A 21,731-nucleotide genomic window follows, 5' to 3' on the forward strand; every position below is an offset into this window, starting at 1 on the left:
GTGGTTTTCACTATAAGTAATGTTTTCTTTTTGGACGGACACATAATTTACATTTTTTTACTATGTTCAATCTGAATTTACTTTAAAATAAAAAAAATCTATATTGATTCTGACTCTTCTACATCCAACTCACAGGTTTATCATTGCTTTGAGAAAAAAGATTATTAATTTACCCCTTTTAGAAGGGAAGATATAGTCAATTGTTCTGGGAATGTCATTTTCGAGCCTGAGGCCTGAAAAACAGGCTCGGGGCGCAACTGGTCATGGGGAGAGAGAAAGTAAGGATAGGAGAGGAGCAGGAAGACAGTCTGACAGAGAAGGACGGAGCAGAAGAAGAAGAAAGGAGTGAGGCAGGAAGAGATAAATGAACAGAGTAAAGACAGGTAGGTAAAGTGAAAGAGATATGACTCCAGCAGGGAGTAGAAAGTTCTTTAGACATACACCACAAAGAAAAGACAAGAAATCAGAGCTACTTTGTGAGCAAAGGGAACCAAGGCTAAGACCCGGTACTAGCCTTTTCAACAATCAGACTTTCTTCCTCCATCCCTCCCCTGTGTTCGTAGCTTAGTTTCCTGTCCCCTCCACAGTATCTCTACCGGCTGCTTTCCCATTGTTTTGTCTAAAGCTGTCAACCCTCCCTCTACGGGTGTAGGAGAGTGTTTTTATTTCATGCATGGAACTGTGCAGAGGGTGAAGTAATTAGAGTCCATTACAGCTATCTGCGAGTGATGGTATTGGTGCTGCTTTTTATTACAGTCATTGTCAGTGGACAGCCCACTTTACAATTACATCTATCTACAGTACTGTTTTACTCACTCCTTCAGTCACTGTTGGTTTACTTGTTTGGTGGAAAAAGTGTCGAAATAAGGTTTAAAGAAGGGTGTTACAAGTGACAAGTGTCCACAATGTAGATAATGAGGCAATTCAATAAACCTAAAGTTTCAAAATGGTTATGTTTGATAGATTTAAAGTAGAGATCTGGTGCACTTGTTCAGTACAGACATTCAATCAGACAACTATAAAACTCACCTTACCATCACAGTCACTGGTTCGACAACTCTCAGCTGCTATCACGATCAAATTGCATTGTTGCTAGTAGAAGTAGTGACGATAAATAAAATATTATTCATCCAAATGTGGCATTAACGATTGAAAGGGGAGAATAATCAAACACAGTACTAAGTTCTAAGTTTAGGTAAACCAATGTAAAGCTCATGCAGTCTGATACACAAAAGCCCTGCAATATATTGTATCTTCCTGAACTTTAGCGCATACTTTTAAACAGTTACAAAGGTGATGATTCAACGTTATGGTTGTTTTGACTACACAGTAGACTTATATAATAGTGGGAGTTTATTATGTTTTGTAAACCTCATTTTTTCAATTGGGTTTGGGCTTCTGTGTTAGACTGCATTATTTTGTGTCATCATCATTCCTTCACAACAACATCATATTTACCTGCTTTACATCCAAAGGAAGGCTACCCAGTGTGCTTTGGTGCAAAGTGGAGGATGAGGGAGAGGGGGCTTTAACGGCTACAGTTGATCCTGCAAAAACACGTATTCTGTTACGATCCTACTTAAAAACTGTCTACATACACTATTATATATGCATTTACTGAGGAAATTAACAGGGCATGGTTGTTTTATTAAAATCAGGTGTGATTTGTTTAAATGTTTACTTTTTATATTGAAAAGGGGCTGGGCAGATATAAAATAAGATTAATATATTAAAGAGATGCAGAGTTCCACATAGTTTCATTTTCTTTGCCTTTCATTTGCTTCTGTAGTGCTTCTGTAGTGTGTTGCATCCCTTTAATCAAATAACAGACAGCTTCAGGTTCTTACACTCCCTCTCCAGAAGCCTCCAACGTTTTCCTCAGACCTGTTTCAGAAAATAATATGTTTTCATAACAATAGTAAATCCAAACAAAACTAGCAACCCTGCCTTGTCCTAAATCTACTGTACCTCCACAGTTCTTACGAAGGTCAGTTTTAGAAACGTTATTATGTAGTTTACCATTTCTTATCAGAAATACTGATTGACAAATCACTTCATCAAGTCTTAGAACATACGAATTAAGTAATTATAAACTCTACAATTAAATAAATTCCCCTTTGTTGCCTTTAATAGAATTGTCAATATTACTTAGTAGAGGTGTTGTGCATTACAAAACAGTTTCCTTTAGACACTTGACATCCACAAACCAGAGTAAAATGAAATTACTGCTAACACAACTACACCTGCTAAACTGATAAGCTAACGTTAGCTTAGCATTTGAAGTAGAACTACTCAATAAACATTTTATGTAGGATAAGTTTCCATCACAAAATTCTTTAAAAAAATGAAACAGAGACAAATTAAGCCAACCACTAAAGTATAATAAAAAAATAGGCTGTGGTGAGTGGTTTGACAAACCCAATTCGCACAGGTTAAAATGCATTTCACTTTGATTTTGTTTTCATAGCAAATGTAACCGAGCTGGTAGAGATCGTCATTAGTGTTTAATATTATAAGCATATTGAGCTAAAAGTTATTAAACGTAATTAAAATATAATTACGTGGCAGCTTATAACCAGGTGTGCACATAACTTTTTGAGTGAGTTACTCAGATGAGTACCAGGAGACAGCGTTTGGTACTCACCCCACATGAAGCGTGGTGTTAATAAGTGCAGTCTTCCTCACTGTCCTCCTCAGTGTCTCCTTCACTGTCCTCTATTTACACTTCTTGCATGCTAGATGATGAAGATGATGAAGATGCACCTCCCTGTCTCTTTGTAAGCCTCCAATTTGCTTTCTCCAAAACTTGTTGCCAAAACTGTGAAGTCCTTGCATTTCCTGAGGCCAAGTTGAAGGATCAAATACTAAGAAATTATCACATGACTTGAAGTCATATCTGATTTCAGAGGTGGGAAGTAACAAAGTACACTTATTCAAGTACTGTACTTAGGTACAATTTAAGATACTCGTAGTTTACTTGAGTATTTCTATTTTATGCTACTTTGTACTTCTACTCCACTACAGTTCAGAGGTAAATCATGTACTTTTCTTCCACTACATTTATTTAATACCTTTAGTTACTTTACAGATGTGGATGAATGATGTGAAAATATAATCAAGTGTTAAATCAGACTTTAGTTCCACCTGGAGTAAATCCACAAGCTACCCTGCAGTATACAAAGTCATTCAAACTAATTTTTAAACACTTTAATGATCAATAATTATAAAACATATCATATACATTATTATGAAATGGACCAATCTGCAAAATGACTACTTTTACTGTCGCTACTTTAACTAGATTTTGATGATAATACTTTTCTAATTTTACTTGAGTAACACTTCTTCCACCTCTGTCTGATTTCAAACTCTTCCATTAACAGCCTGAGTAAGTTTGCAGCTGTGTGTTTTACTCCACTTTGTTGTAAATAAAACTGCAGCAGCTTGACCACAGAGCGTGAACGTTGTGATCAGCTGATTTTGCGCAGTTCTCCAGTGTGTGCGCGGGGCACAGAATGTGCACAGGGGAGTCTCCCACCGCAGCCAGTTGACGTAGTTTTGGTACAATTCTGTTGTACACACCGACGTTAACAGCAGCTCCGTCTGTGCACACGGCGACCAACTCTGTCGTCCAGTGATCTAAGCCTCTGCCTCCTGTGAAGCTTCACAGGTCCGTCGGTTATGTCCTGCGCGGCACGGCCAGCACCCAGTTCAATCAGTCATAGAAAGTCTGAAGATTTTAGCAGGGAGCGAAACGGCAAAGTGGCTGCTTAATGTCTTTGTTTTTTTTGGACATGTCTAATAATTTACTCCACTGAGTATTGACAAGAAACATGTGTAGGCGAAATATGTGTTTTGTTTTGATGACCTATCAGGTACGCAAAGGCGCGTTGTGACACAAGTGACGTTACGCATTTCAGATTGTTGCCGCGCATGCGTACCTGCGTACCAGTTATGTGCACCCCTGCTTATAACTTCAACTCATTATCTTACCTTAAACTTAAAGGTGGGGTATGTAATTTATTTCAGAAACACTTTTTGTTATATTCCATGGAATGCTCTTAACATCCCGATAGCAATGAATATATTAAATGATTTGACAATAAATACATTAAAAAAATGTCATCTGTGGAAGCCGTAGTACTGTAAAAAGCACAACCAATCATCTGAGCCGGCCCGGCTAAAATAACTGGATGGCCTACCTACCTGTCAGCCTTCCATCTGTGCACAAACTTATCTCGTGCCCTCATTGGTCATGTGCGCGTTCGTGTGTGTTGGAGGAGGGGCTCTGTAAGGAAGTCTGAAGGAAGGGGCAGATTTTTTTCGGCTGCGTAGTTTCAAATTCTAGCGCGCTCGAGCTGGTTTCTCCAAAATTACATACCCCACCTTTAATGCAACAATATGCGACGCTTGGCAGTGGCATCATAAACATCATTCATCTCTTCTGTTGCACTGAAACTGCCAGCACAGAAAACAGGACACAGTTTCTGCATCTTTGCTGTATTCAGTGTGTAGGTTTTGAAGTTATCAGATGAAGTTTTCGGATAGACCGGCAGGGTGGGCTGAGACGGGTCGCTTCCTCTATCTCCCAAGTCAGTAGCAGTAGGCCTAATGTATGGCAGATTCCCAGCACTATCAGCCAGCTGTCTGATGTCGTTACTGCCCGGCTCAGCTCCAGTCTCTGCTCACGGGACCCTCCTGTACATGTATCCGGTGACTCGATACTAGCAAAGGCACCAGCTGTGAGTCCATCGTTGGTACTTCTGCTGGCATTTGGATCCAATGCAGGTTTTTTGTTATGTTTGCCATGACAAATGTTTGTATAACCACCTTTTAAGAAAAAATTAACAGTTAACTAGCTAGCTATACTTTTGAAAATCGCATTTGCTTCATTGTAATTGGTGGTTTGATTACTGGGCTGGTGCTTTGCGGCCGGATCGGGATATGATTGGCTACGAGACAAAAGTGGCTTCGCAGGCGCTTTAACGATAAATGCATTGCAGTTAACGTCAAAGACAACTACTACAGTAATACCATAACCCAGTTGAAACCAGTCCGTCACTCGGTTTTCATTATTTGAATTTTACCAGAAAGCAGTAAAAAAAAAAATGGGAAGGCTACGCCGGGATTCCACCAGGTCCACCTGCGCCGCGTTACGGCTGCGCCGCGTTACGGCTGCGCCGCGGTTTTGTTCCGACCTCCTACAGCGTCATACCCCACCGGGCGCGTTTCAGAAGCGGAGCATCTTGCATGCCGGCTCGCAGTTTTGTTGATTTGGGCATATTTACTGGACAGGCTACTTTGTACAGACAAAAAAAGTTAATAATAATTGTAATAGTCCAGTTATAAACGACATGAATCAAAGATGTGTTGCTGTATTTTAGTGGTAAAAAAATGCATTCATCATCATAATTATTCTATATAATTTACACAGTGCCTGTAAACCGGAGGAGAACGCTGGCATTTTACTTGAAAGACTACGGAGGGATAGGCAAAATTTGTTTATTTTGGGGATTGACTGGATGCTCTGACCGTTCCACTTCCTGGCCGGTGCTATGCAACGCCTCGCGTAAAAAATAGACCAGCCGCGTATTTTTTGCGGAGCCCAGCGCAGAGACGCTTCTGGGACGCTTCTGAGCCGTAACGCGGCGCGTCTGGTGGAAACACACGCATTGACTAGAGTGGCCGCGATCGCTGTGGCCGCGATCGCTGTGCACGCCGCGGCGCAGCCGTAACGGTACGTCCACACGGTTCCGTTGCGTTGAAGCTTGCCAGTGACCGTGTCTGGCACGTGACCAACAACCAATCACATGAATCTCCCGCCCCGGACACACAAGCACACGATTTGATTGGCTAGCGCTTGTACTGGCATATGATTTGATTGGCTGGCGCTTCCGTCGACGCTTGAAAAGTTGAACTTTTCTCAACTTTCAACGGAGGCAAAGCGACGCGACGGAACCACAATGCAGTTCGGCAAAGCTTGACGTCACCCCATTCAAAGTGAATGGGAAACGTCTCCGTTAAAGCACGCAACGGAACCTTGTGGACTTACCGTAACGCGGCCGTAATGCGGCCGCAGACGGACCGGGGTGGAATACGGGGGTGAGCTTTCTTTAGCCTGCAGCACCCTCCGTCACTTCTGTCAAAAATGTGAATCGGAATCTGTGAAACAATATATCTGACTAGTTTTGCAGTGTAAAAAGGAAAATAAGATAACACTTGAAATGTAAACTTTTAAGTACCCCAATCTTACAAACAGGCACCACAAGTATTATATTATACTCTAAATACACTCTTAAATTGTAAATACGACAATACCTTAAACACAAAGTATGGAGGCCTAGGCTACTGTAACTATTTAGTTCATTGATTAATTATAATCGTTAAATGCTGGCTGATGCTAGGGTGTGGCTCTACTGCAGTACACTAGATGATGGGGAACACTGTGATCGTCTTAAAGACATCCAGTTAAATACGTTTGTGCATTTGGATTGAGTCGGATAACTTAAGCAATTACACTTGTTTCATAATAAACATTTGTATGTTTCCAATCCACTTCAAACACTTTGTCTCTATTTTAAAGATGTTGTAAAGATAAAAAAATGTATTGAAAAATGTATTATAATATAATATATTTTGAAACAATATATAAAGCGATTCATTGATGTAGCTACAGTATTTGCATGCTCATTTAGTAGGACATGCTTTTTTAACACGGGTTCAGGAAAATAGGAAATCTTTATATCCATTGTCTGACAAACCTCATATCACTGTGTACACACAAATTGCTGTTAGGAGGCACGCAGTGATATGTGTTTTGTATCATACTGTGTGAATATGCCCAATTTAACATAACTGTTTTCGATCTATTGCGATTGTGATTCATAGCAACAATCTGCAATGTCCTGTCATTATAGGACACATATTGATGCAAAGTAAAGAAAAATAGATTCCAGAAAAGGTCATTAGCAAGATCACAAACGTTTTGCAGGATGACATCAGTGTATTGTTATAGTCTCATGACTGTGAGTCTTTTCACTGACATCATACCAACATTCAGCTGAAAAAAATCCAAACTAATATCATAAAACTGATATATATAAGAAAGCCCAGAAAGAATCTGAAAATCCACAAGACCATTATTCCTGATTTTTCTGAGTCATCCCAGAGCAGCGAGGAGGTTTTTGGGGGGAATGTAGCTCTACAGCCATGGCTGCTCTATTACTCACTGTGTCGTGTTGGCAGGGGCTCAAGAGACAATCCTCAGACTGGGGCTGAGGTCAGGAACGTGCAGGGAAAACTTGCATTTCACTATGTCAGCTAGCATACTACTTAGCCTCTCTCTCACATAATGTGTCTTTCAAACTCTAGTGAAGCCCTTCAGTATAACCCATCTTCACCTCCTACACACGCACAGCTTGACATCCCTCAGCGTTATTACTCCTATATGTGTGTGATCTCTGGTCTGTGAAGCGTATGATTCCATCTGATACATGTAGGGAGTAGGTGACACCACATACAGAGTCTAGGCCTCCTTCATGTGTAATCTCAATTGAAAGACAAAGACATTAAAGAAGATGTAATGTTTTGTTCTCAGATCAAGGCACATAGCCTGTTTTTGACACCTTCTTTGCATTCACAACCCCAACCACAGTTCTTATCCTCTTCTTGGCTGTTGATGATGCACACATTTCTTTTCTTGGGCTATTTATCTGTAATATGTACTTTGATTAGGAGCCAGAAAGGATGACATTGTAATTATTCAAATGTTCACTGTTTTTACATAGACCTTGAAAATGTGAATAACATAGTTTAGCTTTCCTTTGACCAACTCTCTCATTTTGCTTGTCCCAACAGCCCATGTTTTCAGTCACACCCAGCCTTGCAACCAATGTCAATGCTGCTGCGGCAGCAGCCGCTGCGTTTAACCCTTACCTTGGCCCTGTTTCGCCTGGCCTGATGCCCACTGACATCTTGCCCAGTGGCTCCGTACTGGTCACCAGCAACCCCAATGTATCCATACCAGCTGCTGCTGCTGCCGCACAGAAACTCATGAGGACAGACAGACTGGAGGTGAGCAACACCCACACACGTTCACAAACACACACACAGATGTATGTTTAAGAGATTAAATGTGAACAATGGCACATATTCCAAAGACCAAACAGATAGTTGGATTTGTATCCATTTTTGTTCACTTTTATATCAGTTACAGATTAAAATATAGACCAACAAGACTCTACTAAACACCACGCTCACTTAGGACCTTTTCCTCAGCTATGCAAACATATTGTGCTTTGAATAGGGCTGTGCCTGTTTGAATATTAAAGACATTGGTTGGAAAGTCTTGCTTCAACTGTTTCTGTTTGTAGACTTTAATTATGTATCCGGGCCACAATTTATGTTACAGTAACTTCATCCAATTACCATAATAAAGTCATTACCCAGACTTAAGCAAAGATAGACGTTAATGAGAGTATGTCTACAAACACAGTCGTTTTCCATGCTGCATCCCATCAACCAGCAGGATACAGCTTTGTTTGGCTCGAGCTCAAGATAAACTGTATCATGTCATTTTAAGAAACATCTTTAATTCTTACATGAGGGCAATCAGTTATTTGAAACCTGAGTGCCGCTCCTCTATCTGTGTTCAGAAAATCATTAATTGGAAAGTAAGTCAATCTCCTCCATTATGCAGCCCTATACCCGGGAAACACAAAGTGGAATAATGGGCAAATCGTTAGAGGCAGCCAGGAGGCGTGCAAGAACGTTGGGAAGGTTACATTTAAAATGGTACGTTGGGTAGCTTGGTAATTAACAGGGGTGAGGCTGAGGAAGTCTCTGGGCCAAATGAACGAGTGAATGAGATGCAGAGCAAGAGAGTGGTTCAATGACAGGAAAAAGAGATCGTTGGCCTGTTGTTGTGTCAGGGGAGCTGCTGGGGCAAGTAGAGACAAATATAACAGAAACAAAGGGTAAAAGTTTTACATGTGATTACATTCCTTATCTAAGTCATGACTGCAGAGAAGTTATAAGGGTGTAGGAAAACTAGAGGCCAGAAGTTGTTGATAGAATGATAGAAAGATTCAATAAATTGTCTAGCAAAGGATTGATAGAAATCCACCCCAAGTCTAGTAAGCAGACTAACAAATGTGTCATATTTATCAATCAAATGCAATAATTGGAAATGGAGGAAACATCTGCCCATCGTTTTTCCATCAAAAGATTTAGAGCCAGTGGTTAGGTTTACTGAAAATATGTACGAGAAAAGGGACAGACATATTTTAGTTTCTAGTGTGTGTCATTCAAAATAAACATAGCTGGAATTTGGTGGACCAACACACATGCGCAGATATGGTACAGGCTATTTCCTTGAGGCTGACAGGAATTCCTTTTTTAGAAAAACAAACCTTCAGACTGTTATCCTGAGAAATACTTTCCAGACAGACTCTCTGTCTCTATCTTTATCGAGCTGTACTGCAGCCTTTCATTGTGCATTAAATCATAAGGTTGCTTACCTGAAACCATGGTGATGTAAATAGCCCAGAGGGACAGTTACCATGGGGACAGAAATATGATTAATGAGCCCTTTATTTGTTTGTCTAATTAAGCACTTCCACTGGGTTTGCTCTCTCTAATGCATTCTTAACCGCAGTTAAAAACCCCGGTCCACACCTGGTGCAGAGAACATTAAATTGCTTCCATTTAGTCTCTTCTTTTCATCTCAAATTGTTTTCAATGATCGCCACACTCACCTGATTCCATGACTCTCACTCTGTCTTTCCTTGTTCTCCATCCGTCTGTCCTTTACTCTTTATTCATCAACCACTCTCTCACTTGCTCTCCCTCCCTTGTTTCCTCCCTCCCTTACTTGTCTCTCAAACATCTGCCTGACAACAAGGCAGTCTCTCTACTTTTTTTCTTCTCTTTTTTAAATAAGACCAGTGTCAGCGGTGATGATGGTGGCAGTGGTGAGGAATTATTGTGTATGAGTGTGCTTGTGTACGTGTACATCAATATGTGAATGAGTGTGTGATAGAGGTACAAAAGAGAAAGCAGAGACAGATAGAAAGAGAGAATCCTGCTTCATCGCTCACACAGATTGGTGATTGGGGATGATGAGCTGTCATGACAGGAGACTGAGCAGGGGTAGTTTGTAGATTACACTGTTGGTGGCCTTTTGTCTGTCAGCCGTTCCACCACAAATCAAATCCTTTACGCGTGCAGACAGTGAGACTGGTAAACAGACATTTGGTAAATGGCTTGTATCTATTACAACAACTGATAGATCGATACAACACACCATGAAATGACGTTTAATTTAGAGTAGGATCCTGAATGCAATTCAGACACAATGGAGGCTGACTGTTCCCTGAGATCTAGGTTATTGCACAGCTATGTCAATTTGGGGAAAAAATGCTGCCTCATAATTTAAATGTGCACCCACCTTGTGTCTGTGTGTGTGTTGTTGTGCGTGGGCTGGATATTACGTCAGCTGCAGCCACCCTTGAGGGTAACCAGCCTCATATTTCCCATGAGCCTCATTGAATCTCTACATTCTAGCTGAGGCAACCAGTTTCCGAACTGCTCAAGCAGATGTTGCCCCCTTCTGTCTATATGGAGAAAAAACAACAACACATCTCATTTGAATAATGGATAAATGTTGTGTGATTGATGAGTCTGTAAACACTGGTTATGGTCTGTGCTGCTTATCAATCAACAGTAATGGCCGAACCTGTCACTAAGATTGGTTAGCTCTGTCTGGTAAAGTGATTGTCAGGTTCTGAAATGACTGAACAGATTGATTACTTCATCAAATCTGAAGTAAAGTGAACAGTAACTTCATGATGTGTGTGTCTGTCTGCTGTTTGTGTGCATAAAGGTGTGTTATAATGTTGTGTTCTCAACATTTAACAATACAAAGTTGTAAAAGGTGAGTTTATTTGTGTAATTTTGTGCACCAGGTGTGTCGGGAATACCAGCGGGGTAACTGCTCACGTGGGGAGAACGACTGTCGCTTTGCCCACCCTTCAGATAGCACGATGATCGACACCAACGACAACACAGTCACCGTGTGTATGGACTACATAAAGGGCCGCTGCACGAGGGAGAAGTGCAAGTACTTTCACCCTCCGGCTCACCTGCAGGCCAAGATCAAAGCTGCCCAACACCAAGTTAACCAGGCAGCGGCTGCTGCAGCCATGGTAGGTATCTGTCCACAGATTGTAACATCAGTAAAGACTCTAGCTAAATAACATTTATTATAAAACGGACAAGTAAAATCAAGCAATCTGATTGGTTCTTAGCCGTGGTATACTGAGCGTATACCACGGGTAGAATTGTAAGTTACTTTTCACAACAAGTCAGTATCCCTCCGCGTCTGAGATAAACAGTATACAGTTGGGCTGAAAAGCAAACTGCCTGCAGTTTGCTTTTCAAACTGGAACAAGAAAGCAGCGGAGAAGTAACCGGGCAGAAACCCTCCTTTTTACGCAACGGTCCAGACATAGACATCAAACGGCAAAAACATATTCAGTGTGCAGTTCCTTTGGCATTAGGGCAGGGATATTTAGATACTTTCCAAGGTTTGACATAATGAATTGTGCTACTTTTAAAGCAAGCAACGATGTTTTCAGATCTGTAATCAAAAAGGTCCGCAAAAACATTTAAGATTAACTTCGACCTCCGGGGGGGGGGGGGGGTCTTACTATGGAGGAGTGGATTGAGGAGTGCCTATCTCCAGAACAAAAAGCACCTAAACGACGACATGTAGAGCTACGTGAAGAGCAGGTAGACCAACTGGAAAAGTATCACCATTCAAAAGCTTTCTGATGCGGGTCTTGAAACAAAGCAGAGAAATTATGACCGTTAGTGGCCACAGGTGCGAAAGCTCTCTCCAGAGCTACTGGAAGCCGAATCTCGGGGACCGGAGAAAGTGGAGCAATATTCTCGCCACGCCAAGCAACAGCCTAGAACAACCTCAGCCTATACAAGTAACCACGTAAGCCATGCTACTGATGCTGGACAGTTTTTCAGTGGGTGCACAATAAACGGCAACATACACATTAATGTAAATAAATAGCCAAATAATGGATCAACGCTCTCTGTCTAATATGTTCGCTAGCTGTTGTTAGTGTTGTTGCATAGCAACCACCTCGCACTATGTTTCGTGCAGAAGGCAACAGAGGGACTATTTTATTTTGAACATCATTATTTACTAATAAAAACTATTTAAATTAGAGTGTGTATTTTTCTTTCATATTGCCACACTTGGTAACCGTTTTATAAAAGCAATAGCTCACTTCAGGCCGTGATATATGCTCATTATATCACAGCTAAGGGGGTTGTCGACCCTCCGCTTCGCGTCGGGCCGAACCACGCCCCTTAGCTGTGATATAATGAGCATATACCACGGCCTGTCGTGAGCTATTGCTTAAATGTATCATAGCAACCTCAGTTTATGCAACAGGATAAATAACTTTCAGTTCAAACCACTTAAAGGTCCCTTTTAATACTGTTTTTCATCAATATATTATAGGTCTCAGATATAATACAAAACATGTCTCTGAAGTGTTTTGCTCGAAATACCAAACAGATCGTGCATTGTAGCATCCCATAAACCGCTCTGTTTCAGCCCTGTTTCAGCCCTGTTTCAGCCCTGTTTCAGCCCTGTTTCAAAAGTGCTGATTCTCTGTCTGTTACTTTAGATGAAAATAAGGTGCCACTTCCCACACCCCTCTGCAAGATATTTGGGTAAAAAGAACACAATGGTGCTCTAGGAGGAGATTCAGGTGATAACGGGGGGGGGGGGGTTACCTTGGTTGGTTATTGGCTAATGGTTACACAAGCCAAAAAATCGTTATGACATCATAAAGTGGCCAAAATCTGATCAGCTCATTTTCAGACAGGTTTTTATATAAATGGATCAGGACAAAAAGTGAGCGAATATTTTTTCCTGAAACTTTCAGAATCTCTTTACACAGAGGGGACACATGCTTATATATAAAAGACATGAAAAAGTGGATTTTGCATAATAGGTGACCTTTAAGTATAACCTAAAGAGTAGAGTTCATATAGTTATCCCATAGATTAAGCCAGATTTGATTTATCATGCGATGTCCAAAAACAAATTATTAAACTATTCTAATGTTGGGTTTATATTCAACATGACCTACACATAAGCAGTTTGAACAATGCCTAGACTTTCAAAATCGTATGAATGTAGTTGTTTAAGTGTACACCTTCTACCCTGTACTTTTACTCAACCTTCCATCACACATCCCAGTCTCGTCTGTTCCTGCTCCCTTTAGCTCTGACCCAATATGCACCGAGAAGATTCAGAGTTGATGTGTGCTTTATTAGCAGCAGGCTGTGATCATGCTAGTTTGTGACTGAGCCATACTGCTCCCCTTCTCCTGCTCTTCCTTGTTTTGCGGCTTTGATAGTTATACATTTTGTTGTTGTTTGCAGTCAATGGTTGTTAGATTTTTTCTAAATAGTCAACTGTAAAGCTTGCTGTTAATTTCCACCTTGTTGGTGTTAGCTTTCTAAAATGTGTCCCAATCAGGTATCGTTTATTATAGCCCTTTGCCTAGTCAAATGTTGACTTTTTATTTTAATTGATAGATACAAAATATATATTTTTGAAGCATTACGTTTTTTTTGTGGAAATGGAAATTGTTAAAGACTGTTTAAGAGCTGGTGGTAAAATGGTGTGGGACTGCAGGTCATGATCAAGTTAACGTGCTATTTAAGCAGTTTAGTACTAGAGCAACAGTTGCCATAGCCCAGTTATTACAGATTGTAGATAAAGCCAGTATCTGGAGCATGGGTCATATAGATGACATAATAATACTAATGTATCTATTATATACAATTATCCAGGATTGCCTTGACTCTGAATTCAACAATGCTGGTTAATTGGCTCTTGATCTCGAACTGGATCTTCTTTTCTGGCCCAGAACACCACACACTTGGGGGTAGGTAATTTTGGAGAAACCAGCTCGATTGCGCTAGAATTTGAAAATACACAACCGGAAAAAATCTGCCACTTCCTTACAGAGCCCCTCCTCCAACACACACGAACGCGCACATGACCAATGAGGGCACGAGATAAGTTTGTGCACAGATGGAAGGCTGACAGGCAGGTAGGCCATCCAGTTATTTTAGCCGGGCCGGCTAAAATGATTGGTCGTGCTTTTTACAGTATTACGGCTTCCACAGATGACATTTTATTTATGGATTTTTTGTCAAAGCACTTAAGATATTCATTGCTATCGGGATGTTAAGAGCATTCCATGGAATATAACAAAAAGTGTATCTCGAGCCGGTTTCTCAAACTTACCTACCCCACCTTTAACATTATCGTTAACAGAATTTTATTCTAACAAAAATCTATGTCAAACCCTAATTATTTTGCATGCCTTAGTCTTGTTATTCTTGGTGTATATTGCATTCCAATGATTTGTTTTTATTTGTTTGTTTGTTTTTTTTTTTTTGTTTTTTTTTCACCAACCCACACTGCACTGCTGCCCCCATGATGCACCTTCGCTTGCTGGTTTATGTTAATGCGCTTGAACCCCATTGGCCCATTGCCATCATGTGCTCGCTGCCTGCTAATTAAGACTCAGTCGGCTGTCAAATCACTGAAGCGACCCCTCAACGCAACTTTTGACCTGGTACTATGACCTTTCACCTTTTAGCTTGGCATGTAGCTGTGGTGTAGTAGATATACCTTTTTAGTTGTAAAAATCAAAGTAGATGTAATGACAAAACACTAAGGGGTGATGAACTGATGAAGCCATTCGTTTCGTATATATATATCTTTTTGTAAAATGTCCATTTAAATTTTTGATCAAAACATGACAGACTAAACAAAGAAAGAAGGCCTTAAGTAGTAGACCCCCCTACATATTTTACTCGCAGTGGTCAGTTCATCACCTTAAGTGCATCTCAAAAGCAAGTTATTGATGGCATGCAAATATAAAATTTTAGTTGCTAATAAAACAGTCTTTGCATGATTCTGTCACTTCCCATGCATGTGTAAGTGTTAAAGAGGTGTCTCAACATGGCTTAATGTACTATTCTCATGAAGCTGGCAGTGCAGCTTTCACTTACTACATCATTTATGTTGCCGGTCCAACAATCAATACAAAAACCAGTTTCATAGCTGTGATTACAGTTATGGTAAAAGAAATATCTAGTTATGCCTTAGCCTGCAAAATATGTATTGAACAAACTGCTTAATTCAAAATCATATTATAGATCTGTGACATTGTGCTAAGAACACTTTTTTGGTTATGATGAGCAAGATAAACGTCACAGTTTGTCAGCTAGCTCCACTGTTCACCGCTTGCTTGCAAGTGTCTGTAAAAGCTGTTTGAAAGGGACACTTAATCTTCTAATGAAATTCTTTTTTTCTCTCTGTCCTGAATGTCACTGCTACCATCCTCTGGTTTCCCTCACTCCCATCCCTTTATTTTTGGTGTTGTCCCCTCTTCAGGGGCTCCCTCACATCTTGCCTCCTTTACCAAAGAGACCTGCACTTGAAAAATCCAATGGTGCCACCACTATGTTCAACGCTGGCATGTTCCAGTACCACCAGGCCCTGGCCAACATGCAGTTTCAGCAGCAGGCTGCCTTCATACCGTCAGGTAAGGCCAAAGCCTTCTTGTGTGGTTGGATCCCATTGCTATTGGCTGTCAAATCACATGTCTCACAACTTATTATGTTTTGACATCAGCAGTGGATGTCTGAATGTGTGATTTAATTATTAATGACAAGGCGGAACATACATGCATGGACTTAACTGCACACTCTATCTATACCAAGGAGTGACGAGTCAGGTTCATTATTAGTATTTTTAAAGGTATTAGGACAACTCTTTTACAATTTTACATTATTTTACAGTTGGTCTTTTTATCAACCACAATAATGGTTATCACTAATTCTGGTAATATCAGTTTCAATATCATATTATATATATTCAATGGCTTTTGAAAAATGTCATGGATTTTGATCTCAAGACAATATACTGCCTTTTTCTATGCAACATTCTTGTATTCACAGCTCTATCCTTGTCTGCCAAGTATTTGATTGATGATTTATGCTAGCTTATTTTCAGAATGTTAAATTGTTACATTTCTATCTGTAAATCAAAATCCATCCCAACGTTAAATCCTATATGTCTGTTTTTATAACACTTGTAATTCGTTTTCTTAATTTTTGTCTCCTCCCTTTTCACTCCACTCCCTGTTGCAATGCATGATGGGCAGGCTCGATTTTTTGCATGACACCAGCAACAAGTATTGGTAGGTGCCAGCATTCCTTACTGATTATCTCTGAGCCCATTGCAGTCATTCATGAGTCATTCAACTCACCTCATACTGTGAGCGCAATCGCCATTTCATGAATTTAGATTTTAACATCAGACTGGAAAGGCATAATGTAAACCCTTTTCAAAGCAGCCGACAGTGTGGCTGATAAAATGTTAATTGTGAATGCAATGTAATTATGTAATTTTAATTAGAAGTTATATTTTTGATTATGCCCTGCAATACATCTTTGTGGTATTGAAGGAACCTCGTTTTGCTCTGCCACAGATCTGTCACCTAATGCTTGTTGCATTCCAAACCCCCCTGACCTTTGCTTCCTTATACTTCCATCCCGAGTGTTTTAACCTCTAGAGCGCCTCATTACAAGAAAGGACTCTAAAGTTCACTTAAAATAGATTTGATTTAAAGCTATTTAACATATTTGTTTAATATTTGTTATCATCTATAGATAGATGTGTAGAAGTGAATACATGACAAGCTTTAAATCTGCTCTGCTTCAACTACCTGTGTGATCTTTCCCTTCAAGTACCCATGATGCACGGTGCTACTCCAGTCACTGTGTCTGCAGCCAACACATCTCACACAAGTGTTCCCTTTGCAACCGCAACAGCCAATCAGGTTTGCTCCTCTTCCGACTTTTCTCTCTCTCTCTCTCAATTCAATGCAATATGCTTTATTGGCATGAATGTCAGGTGAACAATATTGCCAAAGCGTCAAGGATAATACAATTCAATAGTGATATGATAATAACATAAAAAATACAATTCATTCATTAATTGTATTAATTCTCTCTCTCTCTCTCTCTCTCTCTCTCTCTCTCTCTCTCTCTCTCTCTCTCTCTCTCTCTCTCTCTCTCTCTCTCTCTCTTTCTCTCTCTCGCTCTCTCTCTCTCTTCACTTTTGGTATCAGCTCCGACTTATCAGTATATGTTTTTTTTTAAATCTTATGATTCCCATGTGCCTCTTAATAAAAAAATGCATGAATGGCTCATCTCTAATATTTGCTAGCTTTCCAGAGACTCTTATCTTATTTAGATACTATACATCCTTTTTTAATTGTCAACTTGAAGTGCCGTTTGTCCTCATTACAGTCTGACCCCTTTTTCTCTGTCTGCCTTTTTCCCTCCCCCTCCATCTCTCTTCCTCCCCCTCAATCAGATTCCAATGATATCTGCAGACCATATGACGAGTCACAAGTATTTGACCCAGATGTAGGAGTCCCAATCAGAACAGTATGTACTGAACATCCTTCTAACCTCTCACATTCTTGCTTTAGAACAATACTGTTTGATGTGTTTTACCCAGCTTTATAAGTTAAGGATTTGCTGCACTTCATATTTAGCAGCTGACAACGTTATTTGGTCAGGCAGTTACTGGGAGTTTGGTTCTGTTTTTTCAAGATGAGAACTGTCTAAACTATGCTTTGTTACAGTTTTTCCCACATTTGTTTTCCTGTGTTTTCGCAGATGGACTGGAGCGAGCTGGTGTCTAGTCCAAGATATCGCCTGCAACACCAAGAGCAAAACGGAAAACCAAATCTTGGTTTGTGATAAATCTGTATGTTAACATAGGAGGCAAAGTTGGTTAGGATTGTTTTCACGTGTACTTCATGCACACTATTACACAACAGAAAAGACCATCATTTGCATTAGAGACTGCCTTTCGATCTGTGAAGGCAACTTACCTTTATTCACCGGACACACTTTGAATGTTAACATGAGGTAAACGAGTGGAGCAGTCGCCAGAAAAATCGACTGGATTGGTACGTCCATTGACCAAGAACCATGATGTTTGTTTGTTCATTGGTTTGCGGTCTCTGACCTAAATGTGTTTATATGTTTACACAAAGGTGCACCTTGTATTTAATTTGACGTAAAAAAACGAACTTGACTGAATCACATATGCATGCACAACGATTTTGTTTATGATTTTACTTTGTTAAAGGGAAATTACATGAGTGCCATCAGAGGCAAAATAGCAACTGAATGTCTGTAAGGTGTCTTTCAAACCTTTGTAGCCTACCTTTCTCCTTGTAAAGTGCCATGCATCTCAAACACAAATGAATGGTATTAAAGCAGTTCTACAAAGTGTTAAACTCATTAATTCCCTTTAAGACGTCTATTTTCTTTGTTGGACAGCATGTGGTGTCCAATGTTTTGACCTGTCATTACCTGTGATCCCCGATAGCACCACTGCTGATTAGATTACCTTACCCAGATGTCTGCTTTAATCAAATCTTCTACTGAATGAATAGCTTTTTTTTATTTTCTGCTTAGACTCTGTGGTTGATGTCAGATGTTTAGAAAGGAAATGACTGGTTCAATGCTGAGACAGAATATAAAAACGAGGCAACTGGTGATGTATTAATATGACCCGATTTGTTTTTCATTTCTATGGTTATGCAGATTTTAAGAAAGATAGTCAAAGAAGATTAAGTGTAATGTATATGTAGTTTGACATATTTAAGTATAGTTGTTTAATACGTTTACCTGAGAGCTGCTTTCAGATAGTCAGCCAAAGTCTTTTTGTGTCACTGAGTGTGGGTAGACTATTTTAAAATGTGTGGGTAGCACAAGTAAGCCCAAAGTAGGATCGGGGGTACAGAGTAGATCTCTAGAGCTCTTTGTTTTGGTTGTGTTCTGGGTGTTCTTCAGGCATATTTAATTGGTGGACAGTACAGGGAAAGTGGCAGGAAAATAAACGATTGTATAACTCATCCAAAGCCTTAGAATGTACCATCGGGTCAGCACAATGCAACATGCCATTTTGAACCATCCAGTTGCCTAATCCACGCCATATTAACACACACAAAGCACTATGTAATTGTCACTTTTTGTCAGTGTTTTCTGAACTCTCTTGTGTTTTCATTTAGATGAGGAGTGTTTTACTTTTCTTTGTTTGGATAGTACGTTGATGTTTAGTTTGAATTTAAGTTTTGCTCATATTGATTTTTTAATGAATATAAGGTTAAAAAATTGTGTGTTTGTGTGTTCCTCATGCACATTTTCCTGAAATTCCATGTAATGTTAATTTTAGTATCATTATGATTGTAAACTGAATATTTTCTACGTTATGCATATTGTTGAACTGTATGCATATTGTCAATTTCTCTAGTCTGTTTGTGTTCTTTGAACAAAGATGTTTTATATGAGTATCTAACAGTGATGAAATAATAGAACAGAGAGGCTAAGTTGTCACTGTGGCAACCATCGCCGATAACTGAGTAATATTTTAAAGATTGTAAGGTTTGTAACTAGTCATATGAGGAAAAAAAAGACTATTATAATAATCTAGTTCTTAGATGTTTAGAGTAAAAATGTTATTTTCTACTGTATCCATTTCAAATAGTAACTATTGTTTTAATATTTTTACTCTCCCTGGAAATTGGGCCATGTTGGAAAACAAGCTGCATATCTGATCACTTTTTGGGGGCGTCACTGGCGGGGTCAGGTTAACATGGCGAGTAGGAAACTGAGTCTGCACACTCGTCTCTTACTGAGCCATCTGCCAACAAGAAGGGTGGGTGGGGAATCGTGAAGCGATAAAGGTGTTAAAGGTTGACTTTTTTGCACTCTGTACATAGTCAAAAAAGAGAGAATCATGTATATTGAGATCTTATTTTGAATAAAAAAATGATGTCTATAATGACAAGGAATTTTGCTAGGATAACAAAAAAAATCTTATGAAAGGCTGAACAAATTTGCTTGCATCAATCGGGCACTGAGTTCTTATTCTCCGACCCGTTTCAGAAAAGGCCGAGTGTTGCTCTTCTTTTTCGTCAGCAGCTTGTAGTTTGCCAGGTAACCTTCCGGAGGAGGCGTCCACTACCCTCCAGCGTAAGGGCCTGACTGGGTGGGTCTGGTCCCCTAACCTGCCTGCACTGACAGGTCTGTGTTTCATGGCCACGCCCACAGGCCCAACCAATCACAACACGTCCTGTCTCCTTACTTTACACCGAGAGGAATGCATGTTGAAGGAAATACATATTCCGTCAAAAAAAAATCACAACAGTAATATTGAATAAGAAAACGTGTTACACAGAAAGATGTATTTAAAGTATACAATATTCTATCAATGTAATTGAATAAAATATATATAAAAATACAACAATAGAATAGTGGTTTATTTAAGAACAAAAAAAAAAAGATTCCTTAAAATATACTCACTAAAGTTTTACCACTTGGAGAGTACATGCAACACAAACACCATAGCTATAAGTTTGTTCTTTATGTTTCTGTAAGCTGTGCTTCTAGTAGATGAAACTGACCAAACAGGGAATGTAGTTCAGGCAGAATTTATGAATCATTTCAGATTGAAATACTGTTTCGTGGTTTGGTCATTAAGTCGTTAGTTTCAAATTGTGTCCTGATCATCTTTGTCATCTCTCATCTCCTACAAGCACGCATGCTTACGTTTATGATACAATGTAAACTTTTTTCCTTTCTTGTTTGTTTTTCTGCTTGTAGTGCTAATATGATGTATTCTGTCTTCTGCTGCAGTTTGTTTCTGCTTGGTTTCCTGCTCCAGGCCCCCTGAAAGGATATTTCATGATTGTATTGGCCACCCCTTCAAAAGAGACTGCAGAGAAAACGCTGATTGTCATAGTCTAAAGCCATAAATATAAACTCATCACAATGGAATGTGTTTGAAGAAACCAGAAGTTAAATGGAGGTGGGAAACGGTATTTCTGAAGCTGGTAGGTGTTTGTTGGGGTTTTTATTTCCTTCAACATCATGTCTGATGTTTCCAAATCTGAAGTCATGAATGTAGCTAATATAACCTGGGGTGTAACTACTTTGATGGAAATGTGTACTTTAGAGAAAAAAGATCTTGTCAATTCTTTCACGGGGCCTGCATTGCTATTTTCTTGCTGTTATGAATCAAATGTAATAAAAATGTACAAATGAAGAAGACTTTGTTTCAGACATATTATTTCATACTTTAATGTTGTTTCTTCAAGCTAAATAAATATCTCTACTTTTCGAAAAAAACTAAATAAACAGCAAAACAACATCAAAAACTAAAGACAGGGAGAAACAGCTGGCTCTTAAACAATGGTGTGAGGTTTCCACTAGGTGGGGGTAATGCCCTGTGTGTAGCTCTATGTACTTTCAAGCAAAAGTATAAAACATTTTTCAACTATTCCTTTTAACAAAGCCAAAGTGATATCGACCTGTCATCAATAATCAGCAAAACAAGAACAGTGATATCACATAACTCTGAGCCATGACTTCATTCGATCACAGTGGTGCATCTTTAATTATACATTTGCACAAATCTGACTGAATAAATGTGTTGTTTCTAGTGTTATTGCAAAGGCCATAATACCTTAAATATGACATTTCCCATTTCAATTACAGAGTTAAAGAAGATACTGGTGGCTGGCACTCTGATCAAT

General features: G+C 39.6%; 1 protein-coding gene across 4 annotated transcripts in view; it reads left to right on the forward strand.

The window, feature by feature from the left end:
* The window catches only part of LOC117470351 (muscleblind-like protein 1), a 69,061-nt gene extending 47,815 nt beyond the window's left edge, over window positions 1-21,246 (forward strand). The window contains exons 4-11 of one of the 4 annotated variants that reach the window (XM_034115099.1): window positions 7,858-8,073; window positions 10,965-11,204; window positions 14,625-14,678; window positions 15,503-15,653; window positions 16,275-16,310; window positions 16,861-16,952; window positions 17,492-17,565; window positions 17,800-21,246. In XM_034115099.1, coding sequence (XP_033970990.1) covers window positions 7,858-8,073; window positions 10,965-11,204; window positions 14,625-14,678; window positions 15,503-15,653; window positions 16,275-16,310; window positions 16,861-16,952; window positions 17,492-17,548 — 846 coding nt within the window. In that variant the 3' untranslated portion in view covers window positions 17,549-17,565; window positions 17,800-21,246. The remainder of the gene's footprint in view (window positions 1-7,857; window positions 8,074-10,964; window positions 11,205-14,624; window positions 14,679-15,502; window positions 15,654-16,274; window positions 16,311-16,860; window positions 16,953-17,491; window positions 17,566-17,799) is intronic. The other 3 variants (XM_034115100.1, XM_034115101.1, XM_034115102.1) reach the window with 3 other exon arrangements.
* Window positions 21,247-21,731: the final 485 nt, after the last annotated feature.

Source organism: Trematomus bernacchii, unplaced genomic scaffold (assembly GCF_902827165.1).
Source record: "Trematomus bernacchii unplaced genomic scaffold, fTreBer1.1, whole genome shotgun sequence".
In the NCBI taxonomy this organism is placed as follows: domain Eukaryota; kingdom Metazoa; phylum Chordata; class Actinopteri; order Perciformes; family Nototheniidae; genus Trematomus; species Trematomus bernacchii.